The sequence below is a fragment of the Microcaecilia unicolor genome, chromosome 3, assembly GCF_901765095.1.
Source record: "Microcaecilia unicolor chromosome 3, aMicUni1.1, whole genome shotgun sequence".
Lineage (NCBI taxonomy): Eukaryota > Metazoa > Chordata > Amphibia > Gymnophiona > Siphonopidae > Microcaecilia > Microcaecilia unicolor.
In genome coordinates, this window is record NC_044033.1 from 431939994 (window position 1) to 431956242 (window position 16249).

Below are 16249 nucleotides of genomic sequence, written 5' to 3' on the forward strand. Positions count from 1 at the left end.
TAGAGTAACTGATTGGGTAAAAAATTGGTTGAATGGTAGGAGACAGAGGGTGGTGGTAAACGGAGCTTGCTCTGAAGAAAAGGAGGTCATCAGTGGAGTACCGCAGGGATCGGTCCTAGGGCCGGCTCTTTTTAACGTCTTTGTGAGCGATATTGCGGAAGGGTGTCTGGTAAGGTTTGTCTTGTTGCGGATGATACTAAACTCTGCAACAGAGTGGACACTCTGGAGGGTGTGAATGACATGAGGAAGGACCTAGTGAAGCTAGAGGAATGGTCCGATATTTGGCAACTAAGGTTTAATCCCAAAAAATGCAGGGTCATGCACTTGGGTCGCAAAAATCCAAGGGAACGCTACAGTATAGGGGGTGTAGTGCTTCAGTGTGCGAAGGAAGAGCGGGACTTGGGGGTGATTGTGTCTGATGACCTTAAAGCTTTCAAACAGGTAGAAAACGACAGCCAAAGCCAGATGCTTGGGTACATAAAGAGAGGCATGACCAGCAGGAAAAAGGAGGTGATAGTGCCGTTGTATAAGCCTCTGGTGAGGCCTCATTTGGAGTACTGCGTGCAGTTCTGGAAACTGCACCTATGGAAAGATATAAACAGGATGGAGTCGGTCCAGAGGGCGGCTATGAAATTAGTAAGCAGTCTTGGATGCAAAAATTATAGGGACAGGCTTATGAACCTCAACATGTATATGCTGGAAGAGAGGAGGGAGAGAGGAGACATGATAGAAACGTTTAAATATCTCAAGGGCATTTATGTACAGGAAGAGAGCCTTTTTCAAATGAAGGAGAGCTCTGGAATGAGGGGGCATATGACAAAGTTAAGAGGGAATAGGCTTTAGGAGTAACCTAAGGAAGTATTATTTCACAGAAAGGGTGGTGGAGGCGTGGAATGGCCTCCCGGTGGAGGTGGTGGAGTCGATGACTGTTCCAGAATTTATAAAAGCATAGGATAAGCATGTGGGATCACTTAGGAACAGGAAAAATTAGGGGTTACAGAGGATGGGCAGACTGGATGGGTCATATGGCCTTTATCTGCCGTCATGTTTCTATGTTTCTATAGTGTACCTGGTCTTGTAAAAAAGACGTGGTCATAAAATATAATTCTTTCTATTATTGCTTATTGTTTTAAAATCTTCAGTTTCACCTTTTGGGCTTGAAAACAAAGTTTATCACAGAAATGTTGAATGTAAGTCCAGCAGTGTTCATGGATTCAAGCAAAGAGACAGCAAAAAAAATTGCAATTATTTATCTCCAGTGGCTTTCAAGATTGTTCTACTGTCGCATGGTCCCAACCCATTGCTTAGGCTTCCACCAACCCTGGCATGGCCAGTGTTTCAAAAGAAATCTGCTTTAAGGGGTGTGGTAACGTAAACCAGGGGGGGGGGGGGGGGGCAGAGCCCAAATAAGACAGAGCCACACAGAGGTTGCAGACATAGGAAAATAGAGTTTATTAAAACTGTAGGTTAGGGGCCGTGTTCCACTCACAGGAGAAAAAGGCAATTGAAAACTAGTCCATAATGCAACAGTGTTCTCGGTTGGTCTGCTCCTGCATGGCCACTGTGTACCTTACTGTCTCTTCACAGTAGAGCACTTTACTTGTCCTTGGCCTGGGTCTTCAAGTACTAGGGTCAAAACACAAAACCTGCAAAGTTGAAAATGAGGTTTGACCTACCTGATTGTAGCAGTGGCAATTCACACATAGAGGATGGAGTCCTTCCTTCATTCTGGGCCTCCTTAACCTGGCTGTGCCTCTAGCCAAGGAGGTTGGATGAAAACAGGAAATGGGATGACATCAATTAGATTACTCTCTATTTCCCCTTCCCCGCACAACTGTCATCCCAGTACACTCAACAAAGCTAACAAACCTATGAGCTATTGTGTCAACGTCATTCTTTATTGTTGGTAGTATTTTTATTTGATCTCACTTATATTTTCAAACATGCCAGCTTGTGCAGCATACGAATATACATGGAGGAAGTATAATAATGGAATAACTTTTCATAAGTAGAGTAGTAATTTGTTATAATCACCTAGCCATTTGGAGGGGCTGGTTATAGGAACACTAGCATGTGTTATATTCTTGCAGATATTTTTTCTCAAGGTAAAGGGCCACTAAAACAGACATCATGTTATGAGAATCAGGTGTTCAACATTTAAAGTTTTTATTTATTTATTTACTTATGACATTTATATCCCACATCAAACGTGAATTAGGTTGAAACCTGGGAGCATTAAAAATCCTTTTTTTCCCTGTGTCTAGATCAAAAGAAAAAGATGGCATGTGGGAACTTGCTCCTTTTGTTTTGTGGACTGCAGTGGTATATTATAAAAATGCACTTGATATTTTTATTACTACTATTTAAAAGACAGATATTGAATTACTAGTGCAGAGCTACCTTCATGCAGAAGTTCAGAGTCAGTCTAAATGTGCCAACATTGTCCAGGTCAGCATATTATTAGCTGCCAAGTTGATACAAAGTTAATTATGTTGAATGGAAACTATATCTGTTGGCTTAGGCTTCTTGCTATGTGAATATTCCAGCACTGCTTTATTATTGCTACTAAGTATTACATATTAAGGTCAATTGCTTTAAACTTTGTTTTAATTAATTTATCCAGTCCTTAAGTGCACATGGTTTTGCTTTATAAACCCATATGTGAATCCTATGGGTGGTGGAGCAATTAGGTATAGACTGTGTTTTTACTGACTTTACTTGTTTTGGACTGCTTTGGGTCCTGCTGATTTGTACATCTGCTATCTGGAATTTTGGAAGATGGAAATGAGAAAACAAAAATTAAGTTTTGGATGTACTATACTACTACTACTACTTAACATTTCTAGAGCGCTACTAGGGTTACGCAGCGCTGTACAGTTTAAGAAGTTGTTTACTTTTGCAATGTGTGCAAGGGTGTCTGTTCTGGTATATGCACATGATAATATTTGAGTAACTGTCTATACTTATGGCTATGATTTCTGAACATGCAGCATCATTAAAGGACAGATTTTTAAATGCCCAGTTGGATATTTAATCTCAACTTCATTAAATGTTTCAGAGACATATCCATCTATTTGCTCCCATGATATAACTGAATTCTATTATTCTGTTTCACTGTATTTTCAAATGTAAGCCACGACATTGAACCTGGCTTTGCTTGGCATAATGTGAGATATAAATGTAAAAAAAAAAAAAAAAATCCTTTATCCTTCACTTTTTAAGACACTGCCTGTCCAGCTGGATGCTGATGGCACAAAGAAAGCAAGTTTGGTCCAGTGAAGACTAACTCAAAATGACCTGTTCTTTTCCTTGGGCCTAGTATTACCATATTGAAAATGTGACTATACCATGCCTCTGTGGTTATGTTCCACTAATAAGTTAAACGATTAACTGGCTTTCTTGAAAGGATTATATAAACTTTGAATGCGTGACTAGGGACACAAACATACACTTATTTATTCAATATCAGCCACAAAACAACCTTTTAGGGTGGATAGTGTTCACAATGAGCTCCTTTTATTATTGACCAGCTAGAGATAAGTTTTCAGTTTTGGCACAGTATAAGTCATCACAAGAACCAATGAACTGTATTAAGGGCTTATAACCCATTTAGTTATGTTTAAAGTAAACAAATGAGAGATCTGCATGAAACAAAATATTTATTTTTATTTTGACTTATAAAACCACTTGCGCCTGAAACATGTTCAACACAGAATAATTCATTTGTGTATCTAAAATATAAACTTCTACAAAACAGATGAAGATATGATTCCATGTGCCCCAGTCAGAGGAGAGTTTAATTTTACTTCTATTTATTTTCAATATATTCCATCTTTATAACACCAGGCTTCCCAAGGCAGATTACAACAAAAGTTAAGATGAACCCATCAGGAAACAGGATATCCTCACTGAAATCTCGCCATCTGTATTGTATAGAACAAACAGTGTAGATACATGAGCACAAAATACAGAGTTTATAATTGCTGTTTCTACCAGCTGCAATAATCTTTTAAACTGTTTTAGTGAAATTCAATTTTTATTTCATGATATTTATATCTAGATATGGGAAGTTTTCATATCATATAAATTAAAAAGCTGTCAAGTAAAAAAAAAACCAAAACAAATAACCTCTTACTCTCCACCTTTTAAGGCACTGCCTATCTAACTGGAACAGCTTTAGACATTTTAAAGATGCCTCATGCATAGACAGTCCTTTATTTCTAATAGTCTTTTGCTATTGTTTTCAGTAGTGTTTGCTATTGTTTTTGGTTTACTTAAAGCGGCAGCAAGCTCCGCCTACTGGCTTCAGGCCATATAATGGACTAGATAGGCTCACCCCGTCTCCTGTTTTCATTCTTCCAAACTCCTTGCCTCTAGCTTATATACATCCTGGTTTCTGTTCTTCTGGCTCCACCCCTTCCGTTTCACTTCCTCTTGGGGGCGAGACTGTAGATCTTAAGGTGGTTCTAACAAAACTGTGAGGGAGTACCCTTAAGGGGAAGAGCAGTGTCCTGTAGACTCCCTTACAAGTTAATCCTGAGGAAAAAATAAATGTTATTGTCACAACCACCGAGGAGAACTGAGACTTAGATGCCAAATAGCTGGAGGAGAAACTGATGAGAGGGAAATCTGGGAGAGTATGAGGCCTAAGGCAGGTAGGAGCTGCACCTTATATTGAGGGAATTTTGCACAAAAGTTTGCAAATAAGAGAAGGAAGGAGCTGGAAGACTAAGCAGGTAGCAGCATGTTAAAACTTTGTCTCCCAGATCCCCTTCTTGGTTCGTTTGGCTATAGGCTGATAATATTGCAAAATGAGCAGGGAGAAGGAGAGTAGCTGCCGGGCAGGCTACATCCTCTTTTCTCTTCCTTCTCCTCCTCCTCCTCTACATGGGGCCTGACTGCTGGTTTGAAATATGTCAGGCACCTTATAGCCACATTGTTCAAATAGACCGAGGAGGAGGACATGGCTCAACATGCAGCTGCTCTTTCCTCCTTCGCTTGCAGTGTGATCAGTGGGTGTGGAGTGAGTAAAAGTCAGGGAGGAGAATGGGAAGAGGGATTTGGGATAGAAAGGGTGGGGTTGAAGTTAAAAGAAAAAAAGGGTAGGGAAGGAAGCTTATAAAAGCTACAGGGACTGGGATGGAGAGAACTAGAGGGCTAGCCAAGATAGAACTGTAGGTGTATGCCTTTGGTGGTGTTAGTGGAGGGGAGGGGGTGACAGACAGCTAGAGTTCTTGTTTTGAGAGGGATGGAGAGCTAGAGGGGATCTTTCTGAGGGGGATGCAGAAAGCTAGGGATCCTGCTGGTGAAGGGGTTGGGGAAGAGAACAGGGGAGCATATAGAGAGAAAGAAAGAAAACTTGAGGGCAGATGAAGAAATAACTGGGGGGGGGGGGAGCAATGGCGTAACAGGGGGGGCTGCCACCCGGGGCGGGGCGGTTTGCCGTTGCACCCCCCCCCCCCCGGGTGCAGCACGATAACACCCCCCTCCCCCCCGACCAGCTCCCGCACCCTACCTTTAAAAGAATATCGGGAGGCGAGGCGCAGCGCCTCGCGCCTGCCCTGCACATAAAAGAAATGTGGACCGTCGGGCCTTCTCTCGCTCTGTCTGTCCCGCCCTTGCAGAAATAGGAAGTTGCGTCAGCGGAGGGTGTGACAGAGCGAGGGAAGACCTGACGGTCCACATTTCTTTTACGTGCAGGGCAGGCGCGAGGCGCTGTGCCTCGCCTCCCGATATTCTTTTTAAAGGTAGGGTGCGGGAGCTGGTCGGGGGGGGGGGGGAGTGTCGATTCGCCGAGGGGGGGAGCTGGCAGGGAGCACCCCCCTGAGCTGACACCCGGGGCGGACCGCCCCTCCCGCCCCCCCCCCTTGCTACGCCACTAGGGGGGAGGGAGAAACGTAGGAGTGCCAAGACTGGAGAGTGAGCAGAGAAAACTGGGAGTAGAACTTGCAGAGTGAAGGAGATAGAAATGGGGAGAGTTGAATCTTTAGTGCTAAATAGCTGGAAGAGATTGAACCAGAAGAGAGGGAAAGCTGGGGAGTATGTCAGGCCTAATGCAGGAAGAAACTCTCCTTTTGGGGGAAATTTTGCACAAAACTTTTACAAAGAACAGATACAGAATTTTAAAATATTGTGTGTAGACTTTTACAGATTTTTGCTCAGAATTTCTTCAGAAGTGTTGTACAAACAGGTAGAAAAAATATGACTAACCCATTCTGGGTTAATGGCAAAAATCTGCTTGATACTGCTGTTTTAAGATCTTCGAGGTTTTGGTGAACTATCCCTAATTCTGGCAAAGTAGATACTTGTCCTCACAGGTATTCCTCACTTGATTAGCTAAATTATAAAGTGCCACCAACATGTGTGTCATTTTAGCCCAGGTGTCTATTTTACATAGAACTTTAACATGAAGAATATTGGCTACGAAATGAGTGGTGGTTGTCATCTCCAGTAACATATAGGGCAGTGTGCTGTTTTATACTTCAAGGAACCTTTAGAGTAAATAAAAATGTTCTTAAAAGCAGTGCGTTTTATAAAACCGGAATCAATCGCATGAGAGTGAACGTGTTGGGACTTTGACAGAATGTTCTTTTACGTAAAGTGCTGCTTTAACAGAATTTCTTATAAATGGCTTCATTGTGCATAGATGCCCGTTGACTCAAATAACTTCTTTTAAACTGTAGATTCAGATGAGACTGCAAGATTTTTTAGAATAATTCCAGACATTGTCCTGTTGTGGTGCACTACTACTCCTGCTCATAGCCAAGTCCCTATCTACAGTGGGGGAAATAAGTATTTGATCCCTTGCTGATTTTGTAAGTTTGCCCACTGACAAAGACATGAGCAGCCCATAATTGAAGGGTAGGTTATTGGTAACAGTGAGAGATAGCACATCACAAATTAAATCCGGAAAATCACATTGTGGAAAGTATATGAATTTATTTGCATTCTGCAGAGGGAAATAAGTATTTGATCCCCCACCAACCAGTAAGAGATCTGGCCCCTACAGACCAGGTAGATGCTCCAAATCAACTCGTTACCTGCATGACAGACAGCTGTCGGCAATGGTCACCTGTATGAAAGACACCTGTCCACAGACTCAGTGAATCAGTCAGACTCTAACCTCTACAAAATGGCCAAGAGCAAGGAGCTGTCTAAGGATGTCAGGGACAAGATCATACACCTGCACAAGGCTGGAATGGGCTACAAAACCATCAGTAAGACGCTGGGCGAGAAGGAGACAACTGTTGGTGCCATAGTAAGAAAATGGAAGAAGTACAAAATGACTGTCAATCGACAAAGATCTGGGGCTCCACGCAAAATCTCACCTCGTGGGGTATCCTTGATCATGAGGAAGGTTAGAAATCAGCCTACAACTACAAGGGGGGAACTTGTCAATGATCTCAAGGCAGCTGGGACCACTGTCACCACGAAAACCATTGGTAACACATTACGACATAACGGATTGCAATCCTGCAGTGCCCGCAAGGTCCCCCTGCTCCGGAAGGCACATGTGACGGCCCGTCTGAAGTTTGCCAGTGAACACCTGGATGATGCCGAGAGTGATTGGGAGAAGGTGCTGTGGTCAGATGAGACAAAAATTGAGCTCTTTGGCATGAACTCAACTCGCCGTGTTTGGAGGAAGAGAAATGCTGCCTATGACCCAAAGAACACCGTCCCCACTGTCAAGCATGGAGGTGGAAATGTTATGTTTTGGGGGTGTTTCTCTGCTAAGGGCACAGGACTACTTCACCGCATCAATGGGAGAATGGATGGGGCCATGTACCGTACAATTCTGAGTGACAACCTCCTTCCCTCCGCCAGGGCCTTAAAAATGGGTCGTGGCTGGGTCTTCCAGCACGACAATGACCCAAAACATACAGCCAAGGCAACAAAGGAGTGGCTCAGGAAGAAGCACATTAGGGTCATGGAGTGGCCTAGCCAGTCACCAGACCTTAATCCCATTGAAAACTTATGGAGGGAGCTGAAGATGCGAGTTGCCAAGCGACAGCCCAGAACTCTTAATGATTTAGAGATGATCTGCAAAGAGGAGTGGACCAAAATTCCTCCTGACATGTGTGCAAACCTCATCATCAACTACAGAAGACGTCTGACCGCTGTGCTTGCCAACAAGGGTTTTGCCACCAAGTATTAGGTCTTGTTTGCCAGAGGGATTAAATACTTATTTCCCTCTGCAGAATGCAAATAAATTCATATACTTTCCACAATGTGATTTTCCGGATTTAATTTGTGATGTGCTATCTCTCACTGTTACCAATAACCTACCCTTCAATTATGGCCTGCTCATGTCTTTGTCAGTGGGCAAACTTACAAAATCAGCAAGGGATCAAATACTTATTTCCCCCACTGTATGTGTGCTGTTTTTAATATAATAAAATGGGAAGCCATATGGTGGTGTGTTCAACCTGTATTCTGAGAGGGCTTAATGTGGTGAGTTGTGTAAGACTGGCTGTGTAGGGGAGGCATGTCCTTTCCTTTTAAAAGAACTTCTTCAAGCAGTTTGCTTTCAGACCTTGAGTCTGGGGAATGGTTGAGGGGCAGGAAAGAGATAAATACTATTACTGTGCCCTGCAGCTCTTCCCTAGTGTGCAGATCTTTCCCTTAACATTACAGCCAGTGCTTAGAGCCTTTATTTAAAACAGATGTCCTCTGTGTGTACGCCATCACTACTGAGGCACTTAAAGGAGTAATGAGCTTCTGTTTTCTGATTTATTGGTATTTCTGCCACTAGAACTATCTTCTCTGAAGTTGAGACCTGCATGGGAATGGGGTTCTCTGGAATCCTTGGAGTCCACAGGAATTCCCTCCAGGGCCATGGGAATCCCCTCTGATTTGCAGGACTCCTGTGAGGATGGAAGCAGTTCCTGTGGGGTTCTTGTGGAAGTGTATCTCATTGCCAGCCTCGCTCTCACCTACCACCAAGTTCTTCGAGGTTTAGTCATTTGAGTTGTGCGGTGCCTCCGCTACCTCCTCCTCCTTGCTTAATTCTCACTGGGAAACCCTCTTTGCTCCCCCCTCCTGGCCCGGGCTGATGCAAGGAGGTCTCTATCCATTCTGCATGAGCTAGCAGCATCAAGAGGTCACCACCTAGTAGTGCCAGCAAATCAGTGTGTGAGTGAGACAGTGTGTTTATGTGCATGCCAGTGAATCTTCCAGAGTCTTGCTGGTGAGGGAGGTGGTGAAGGAAGGATTCAGTCTGGGAGCAGATTTCCACAACCACAGCAGCCCTCTCAGGGTAAGAATAAAGGAATTACAATTTTCAAGTAGTAATGGCTTGCTAGGCTGGAATGCTTGTATGCACTGATTGGCTTTGAGCCTCCTTGTTTCATATTTTTACAAGCACTAGCATATTCTAGTGGAAAACCTGAAAGTGGGGATGTAAGGTTTGTAAAGTTATTTTTCCTTTTTTGGCTTTAATTGTTTGAAATAAATGATCAACTGCAAATCTTGAAAGGTTGTTTGTCAGTAGAAAGTGGCAGGATTTCATTTTGTAATGTGAAAGGCTTTGGGTGGGATGCCTCTCATTTCATGCTGGGCAGTTCTGCTGTGAGTATTATAACAGAATGAAAAGGGGCTGGCTTGTATATTTAATGAGTGCTGAGGTGCTTTTTTTTCTGGGTTGTGTGACATGGGTTATTGTCTAAAGGTGTACAGGTGGGGACAGGTTAGACTACTCTCCGGGATGGGTGAGAACGGGTTTGATTCCAGCAGGGACAGGTGGGGATGGGTTAGATTTCTATCCCCATGCAACTCTCTACTCTGAAGTTAATGTGTCTGCTATAGAGCATGCACTTTTATGAGGCATATGGTATGCATATAAACACCAGATGTGGAAGGGTTAATTGTGGGGAGGGGGGAAAGAGAGAGGAGGAGGAGGAGGAAGGGATAGGCTGTGGTGTTAGTAATATTCTCCGAGGACAAGCAGGTTGATTGTTCTCACGACTGGGTTGACGTCCACGGCAGCCCCCACCAACCGTAACAAAAACTTTGCGGGCGGTCCTGCACGCAGGGCATGCCCACCGCGCATGCGCGGCTGTCTTCCTGCCCGTGCGCGACCATTCCCGCTCAGTTTTTTCGATTCTGCGCTGGAGAGAGACGCCTCCAGAGATGATTCGACGCCGAGGAAGTGGCAGTGCTGAGAGGAGCGTTCCCCCTCGGTCGAAGAGGTGTCGCTGCGTCAGTCCATGGGTACTTCGGTACCGTCTCCTGGACCTGAGCAGCTTCCGGCACCGGCACCCACACCAGCCCCCCTGCCTTTCCCGACAGCGGGCCTTGACGAGTGCCTCCGAGCCATCCTTCCAGTGATTCTGGAAGGGCTGATGCGCCAGGCATTGCCGGCACTGGGGGGTGCTTGCGCCCCCGGCGCGCTGTAGCCCGATGCCGAGGCCTCCGACACCCACGCAGCTTGCGGTACCTGTGTCGACAGCCACGCAGGTGGAATCCCCGTCGACATCGATGGAGGGAGCTTCATCCCCGCCGGCACGGGAGTCCACCGCTCGACGCCACCATCGAGGACATGGTTCCTTGCAGTCGAGACGGGCCCGGTTCAGGTCTGAGTTGCAGGAGCTCATGTCCGACACCGAGGAAGAGGCCTCGTGGGGGGAGGAGGAGGACCCCAGATATTTCTCCTCAGAGGAGTCTGAGGGCCTTCCCTCCGACCCCACTCCTTCACCGAAGAGGAAGCTCTCGCCCCCTGAGGGCCTCTCTTTTGCCTCCTTCGTCAGGGATATGTCTATTTGCATTCCCTTCTCCGCGGTCTCTGTGGATGAGCCGAGGGCTGAGATGCTCAAGGTCCTCGACTATCCATCACCACCTAGAGAGACTTCCACGGTGCCGTTGCACAATGTCCTCAAAGAGACACTGCTTCGGAACTGGTTGAGACCACTATCTAATCCCACCATCCCCAAGAAAGCGGAGTCCCAATACAGGATCCACTGTGACCCAGAGTTGATGTGGCCCCAATTGCCTCATGACTCGGCGGTCGTGGACTCTGCTCTCAAGAGGGCACGGAGTTCGAAGGATACCGCCTCGGTGCCCCCAGGGCGGGAGTCTCGCACTCTGGACTTGTTTGCGAGGAAGGCCTACCAATCTTCCATGCTCGTGACCCGCATCCAGTCATACCAGCTCTACACGAGCATTCACTTGCGGAACAATGTGAAGCAACTGGTAGTCGCGGCGTATCTACGCAAGCTGGGAGTGCACGTGTTCCCGTATCTCGACGATTGGCTGGTCAAGAACACCTCGGAGGCAGGGGCTCTCCTTTCCATGCAGTGCACTATTCACCTCCTGGAGCTGCTGGGGTTTGTGATAAATTACCCAAAGTCCCATCTCCAGCCAGTCCAATCTCTGGAATTCATAGGAGCTCTGCTGAATTCACAGACGGCTCAGGCCTTTCTTCCCGAGGCGAGGGCCCACAACCTCCTGTCCCTCGCTTCCCAGACCAGAGCGTCTCAGCAGGTCACAGCTCGGCAGATGTTGAGACTCCTGGGTCATATGGCCTCTACAGTTCATGTGACTCCCATGGCTCGTCTTCACATGAGATCTGCTCAATGGACCCTAGCTTCCCAGTGGTGCCAAGCCACCGGGAATCTAGAAGATATCATCCGCCTGTCCCTCAGTTGCCGCAATTCGCTGCACTGGTGGACGCTTCGGACCAATTTGACCCTGGGACGTCCATTCCAAATTCCGCAGCCCACGAAGGTGCTGACGACGGATGCATCTCGCCTGGGGTGGGGAGCTCATGTCGATGGGCTTCACAGCCAGGGACTGTGGTCCCTCCAGGAACAGGATCTTCAGATCAACCTCCTGGAGCTCCGAGCGGTCTGGAACGCACTGAAGGCTGTCCTACCAAATTATCCAAATTCGGACAATCAGGTTGCAATGTATTACATCAACAAGCAGGGGGGCACTGGATCTCGCCCCCTGTGTCAGGAAGCCGTCGGGATGTGGCGTTGGGCCTGCTAGTTCGGCATGCTTCTTCAAGCCACATACCTGGCAGGCGTAAACAACAGTCTGGCCGACAGACTGAGCAGAGTCATGCAACCGCACGAGTGGTCGCTCCATTCCAGAGTGGTACGCAAGATCTTCCGAGAGTGGGGCACTCCCTCAGTGGACCTTTTCGCCTCTCAGACCAACTACAAGCTGCCTCTGTTCTGTTCCAGGCTACAGGCACACGGCAGACTAGCGTCGGATGCCTTTCTCCTCCATTGGGGGACCGGCCTCCTGTATGCTTATCCTCCCATACCTTTGGTGGGGAAGACCTTACTGAAGCTCAAGCAAGACCACGGCACCATGATTCTGATAGCGCCTTTTTGGCCCCGTCAGATCTGGTTCCCTCTATTTCTGGAGTCATCCTCCGAAGAACCGTGGAGATTGGAGTGTTTTCCGACTGTCATTTCGCAGAACGACGGAGCGCTTCTACACCCCAACCTTCAGTCTCTGGCTCTCACGGCCTGGATGTTGATGGCGTAGACTTTGCTTCGTTGGGTCTGTCTGAGGGTGTCTCCCGCGTCTTGCTTGCCTCTAGAAAGGATTCCACTAAAAAGAGTTACTTTTTTAAGTGGCGGAGGTTTGTCGTTTGGTGTGAGAGCAAGGCCCTAGAACCTCGCTCTTGTCCTGCACAGAACCTGCTTGAATACCTTCTGCACTTATCAGATTCTGGCCTCAAGACCAACTCAGTAAGGTATCACCTTAGTGCGATTAGTGCTTACCATTATCGTGTAGAGGGTAAAGCCATTTCTGGAGAGCCTTTAGTCGTTCGATTCATGAGAGGCTTGCTTTTGTCAAGGCCCCCTGTCAAGCCTCCTGCGGTGTCATGGGATCTCAACGTCGTCCTCACCCAGCTGATGAAACCTCCTTTTGAGCCACTGAATTCCTGCCATCTGAAGTACTTGACCTGGAAGGTCATTTTCTTGGTGGCAGTTACTTCAGCTTGTAGAGTCAGTGAGCTTCAAGCCCTGGTAGCTCATGCTCCTTATACCAAATTTCATCATAACAGAGTAGTACTCCGCACTCACCCTAAGTTCCTGCCAAAGGTGGTGTCGGAGTTCCATCTTAACCAGTCAATTGTCTTGCCAACATTCTTTCCCAGACCACATACCCGCCCTGCTGAACGTCAGTTGCATACATTGGACTGCAAGAGAGCATTGGCCTTCTACCTGGAGCGGACACAGCCCAACAGACAGTCCGCCCAATTGTTTATTTCTTTCGACCCCAACAGGAAAGGGGCGCTGTCGGGAAACGCACCATCTCCAATTTGCTAGCAGATTGCATTTCTTTCACTTACGCCCAGGCTGGGCTGGCTCTTGAGGGTCATGTCACGGCTCATAGTGTTAGAGCCATGGCAGCGTCAGTGGCCCACTTGAAGTCAGCCACTATTGAAGAGATTTGCAAGGCTGCGACGTGGTCATCTGTCCACACATTCACATCACATTACTGCCTTCAGCAGGATACCCGACGCGACAGTCGGTTCGGGCAGTCGGTGCTGCAGAATCTGTTTGGGGTTTGAATCCAACTCCACCCTCCAGGACCCGATTTATTCTGTTCAGGCTGTACTCTCAGTTAGTTGTTCTTCGTAGGTCAATTTCTGTTATGCCCTCGCCGTTGCGAGGTTAAATTGACCTGGGTTCTTGTTTTGAGTGAGCCTGAGAGCTAGGGATACCCCAGTCGTGAGAACAAGCAGCCTGCTTGTCCTCGGAGAAAGCGAATGATACATACCTGTAGCAGGTGTTCTCCGAGGACAGCAGGCTGATTGTTCTCACCTACCCTCCCTCCTCCCCTTTGGAGTTGTGTTTTACTCATTCCTTTGCTTGTCATTCAACTGAGCGGGAACGGTCACGCATGAGCGGGAAGACGGCCGCGCATGCGCGGTGGGCGTGCCCTGTGTGCGGGACCGCCCGCGAAGTTTTTGTTCCGGTTGGTGGGGGCTGCCGTGAACGTCAGCCCAGTCGTGAGAACAATCAGCCTGCTGTCCTCGGAGAACACCTGCTACAGGTATGTATCATTCGCTTTACTGATTTTTGTTTATATGTAAACTCTGTAATAAATTATTACACACGAGCACAGACCCAGCTTACGTCCTAAGGTTTGCCAATTGGTTTGGAAGACTGCCTGTACGTTGCAGTTAAGGGGGATTTAAAAAAAAAAAAAAAAAAAAATTAATTTAGAACAATTTTGCCTGTGTTCTCCTTTTACACACAAGTCTGGATGAAAGAATGCTGTACTCCACACATGGCACACATCTCTGCGCACGTAGAAAGATAGCTGAGACACTAAGTGCAGATTCTAAAATAAGAATGAGCAAAGCCATGGATAAGGGGGCCAACTGATTTAATAGACCTCAGTGCATTGTTTTGCTAAGTTTCTTTTTGGTGCCTTAGAGGTGGAGCTGAGGGAGAGCCTGTTTTACATATTTGACAGGAGGGACAGGTGCAGAACACTAAGTGATTTTTTTACTCTTTTAAAACTGGATTAATTACTATGTTTAGGGAGGTGCGACTGGGGAGAAATGGAGTAGAAGAAATTAAGCAACACCCTTTCTTTAAGAATGATCAGTGGACTTGGAATAACATGCGAGAAAGTAAGTTGTTTAAACTTTTTATTTAAATTGACTAGCATTGCTTTATTGTATAAACTAAACTAGATGCTGGTAAAAGAATATTTTGGTTTTCATTTTACAAACCTGTGATGTTAAGTGTTAAAAACTAGCCCTTAAGGAAATGCCAGTCTTTGACCACCCTGTTGTTTGTCAGTTACGATACTTTTTCAACAGCACCTGGAAATGTCACTTTCCATGTTTACCATTGCTGGATATAAAGAATTGCCTCATTAACCCTCAGTAGCCTGATTCTGAGCTGCAGATATATGTTGTCAGCTGGCTTTTATTTCCCTGAGTTAAATATAACCTGCTTCTTGTCTTCATGCTTTATAATCTCTTATAGCAGCAGTTAGTCTTTATACCACTTGGGTATAATTAGAATTTACTTATGCAGTGGAGTATATTTTTTCAGCATTTAAAGGGCTATTCTGTAACCAGATGCTGCATTTACATGCCACTTGTGTGTGTAAGTGTATGGAGTACCAGCACTTTTCATGGGTGAGTGGACACTTGCAAATATAAATGGCAGCAAAATGACTAAGTGCTGTTTTGCAAGGGTATGTGTAAGTGGCATAATACATAAATGCAAAGGAGGGTGTGTGCCCATATGGGAGAGGCATGAACAGTTCTGCCACTTACCCTCAAATTCTGTAAAAGTCGCTAAAACTTTTGTGGGCATGCAATTAAATATTGAACCAATTGGCACTGATAATTGGTACAGAGCAGTCTGCTTAAGTGTAAGGGTCTGGGACCAAAGAAATACATTGTTAACCGGAGCGTACAATTAACCGTTGTGACCCAAAGAAGCTCGAAATCTGATAAACACATGTACTGTTTATTATATGTACAATATACAGTCTCCGTAGTGACCCAAAGAAGCTTGAAATCTGAAACATATGTACTGTTTATTATACGTACAGTATACAGTCTCCCTTAACTGATGTTAGGCTTACTTGAAGTAATCAGTCATAGTTCTCTGTACACTCTACGACTCCATTGTACGCTCTAACAACTTTCTTTCGCTTATTCTAACAAATGAACTCTCATTGGTTACCGCCTGTGGCAGGGAACCAATGAGACTTCAAATTTATCGCCCCTTTGTCATGTGCCAATCGGCTTCCATATTCCGTGTGTGCACTTATGCGGAATCTTTCCTGCAGAGGAGCGGTCTTAAACCATGCATATAAGCGAATCTTGCACTTATTAGTGGTGCGCTAAACCAAAGTTTGTCCCCATAGAAATTGATGGCGCCAAAAACGGAACCGAAGTACGGCATGCAGTTAAACAGAGCATGCGCTTATCCAACGTGCACTTAAATGGCGTGCACTGTATATTAGCAAGCAATTATTGGTGCTAATTGGATTTAATTAAAATTTACATGTGTAAATTTAGACGAGAGTTCAAAAAGGGGGCACAACCATGGGAGGGTCATAGGTGGATCAGGGGCGTTCCCATAATTTATGTATGTTGTTATAGAATAACTGGGATCTGCACCTAATTTAGGCATGGGGATTTACACCAAGGTTTTGTTGGTGTAAATGGTCACACCTAAATGTAGTTGCAGTGCCTGGCGCTAACCACTATTCTATAAACGGCACCTAACTTTAAGCACCGTTTATAGAATAGCACTAA

The 16249-nt window shown here is 45.9% G+C and overlaps 1 protein-coding gene across 1 annotated transcript in view; it reads left to right on the forward strand.

Annotated features, from left to right (window-relative positions):
• ROCK2 (Rho associated coiled-coil containing protein kinase 2) overlaps nucleotides 1–16249 on the forward strand; it is a 428174-nt gene that overhangs the window by 98991 nt on the left and 312934 nt on the right. The window contains exon 7 of the mRNA XM_030198858.1: nucleotides 14508–14599. Within this exon, the coding sequence (XP_030054718.1) occupies nucleotides 14508–14599 (92 nt within the window). The remainder of the gene's footprint in view (nucleotides 1–14507; nucleotides 14600–16249) is intronic.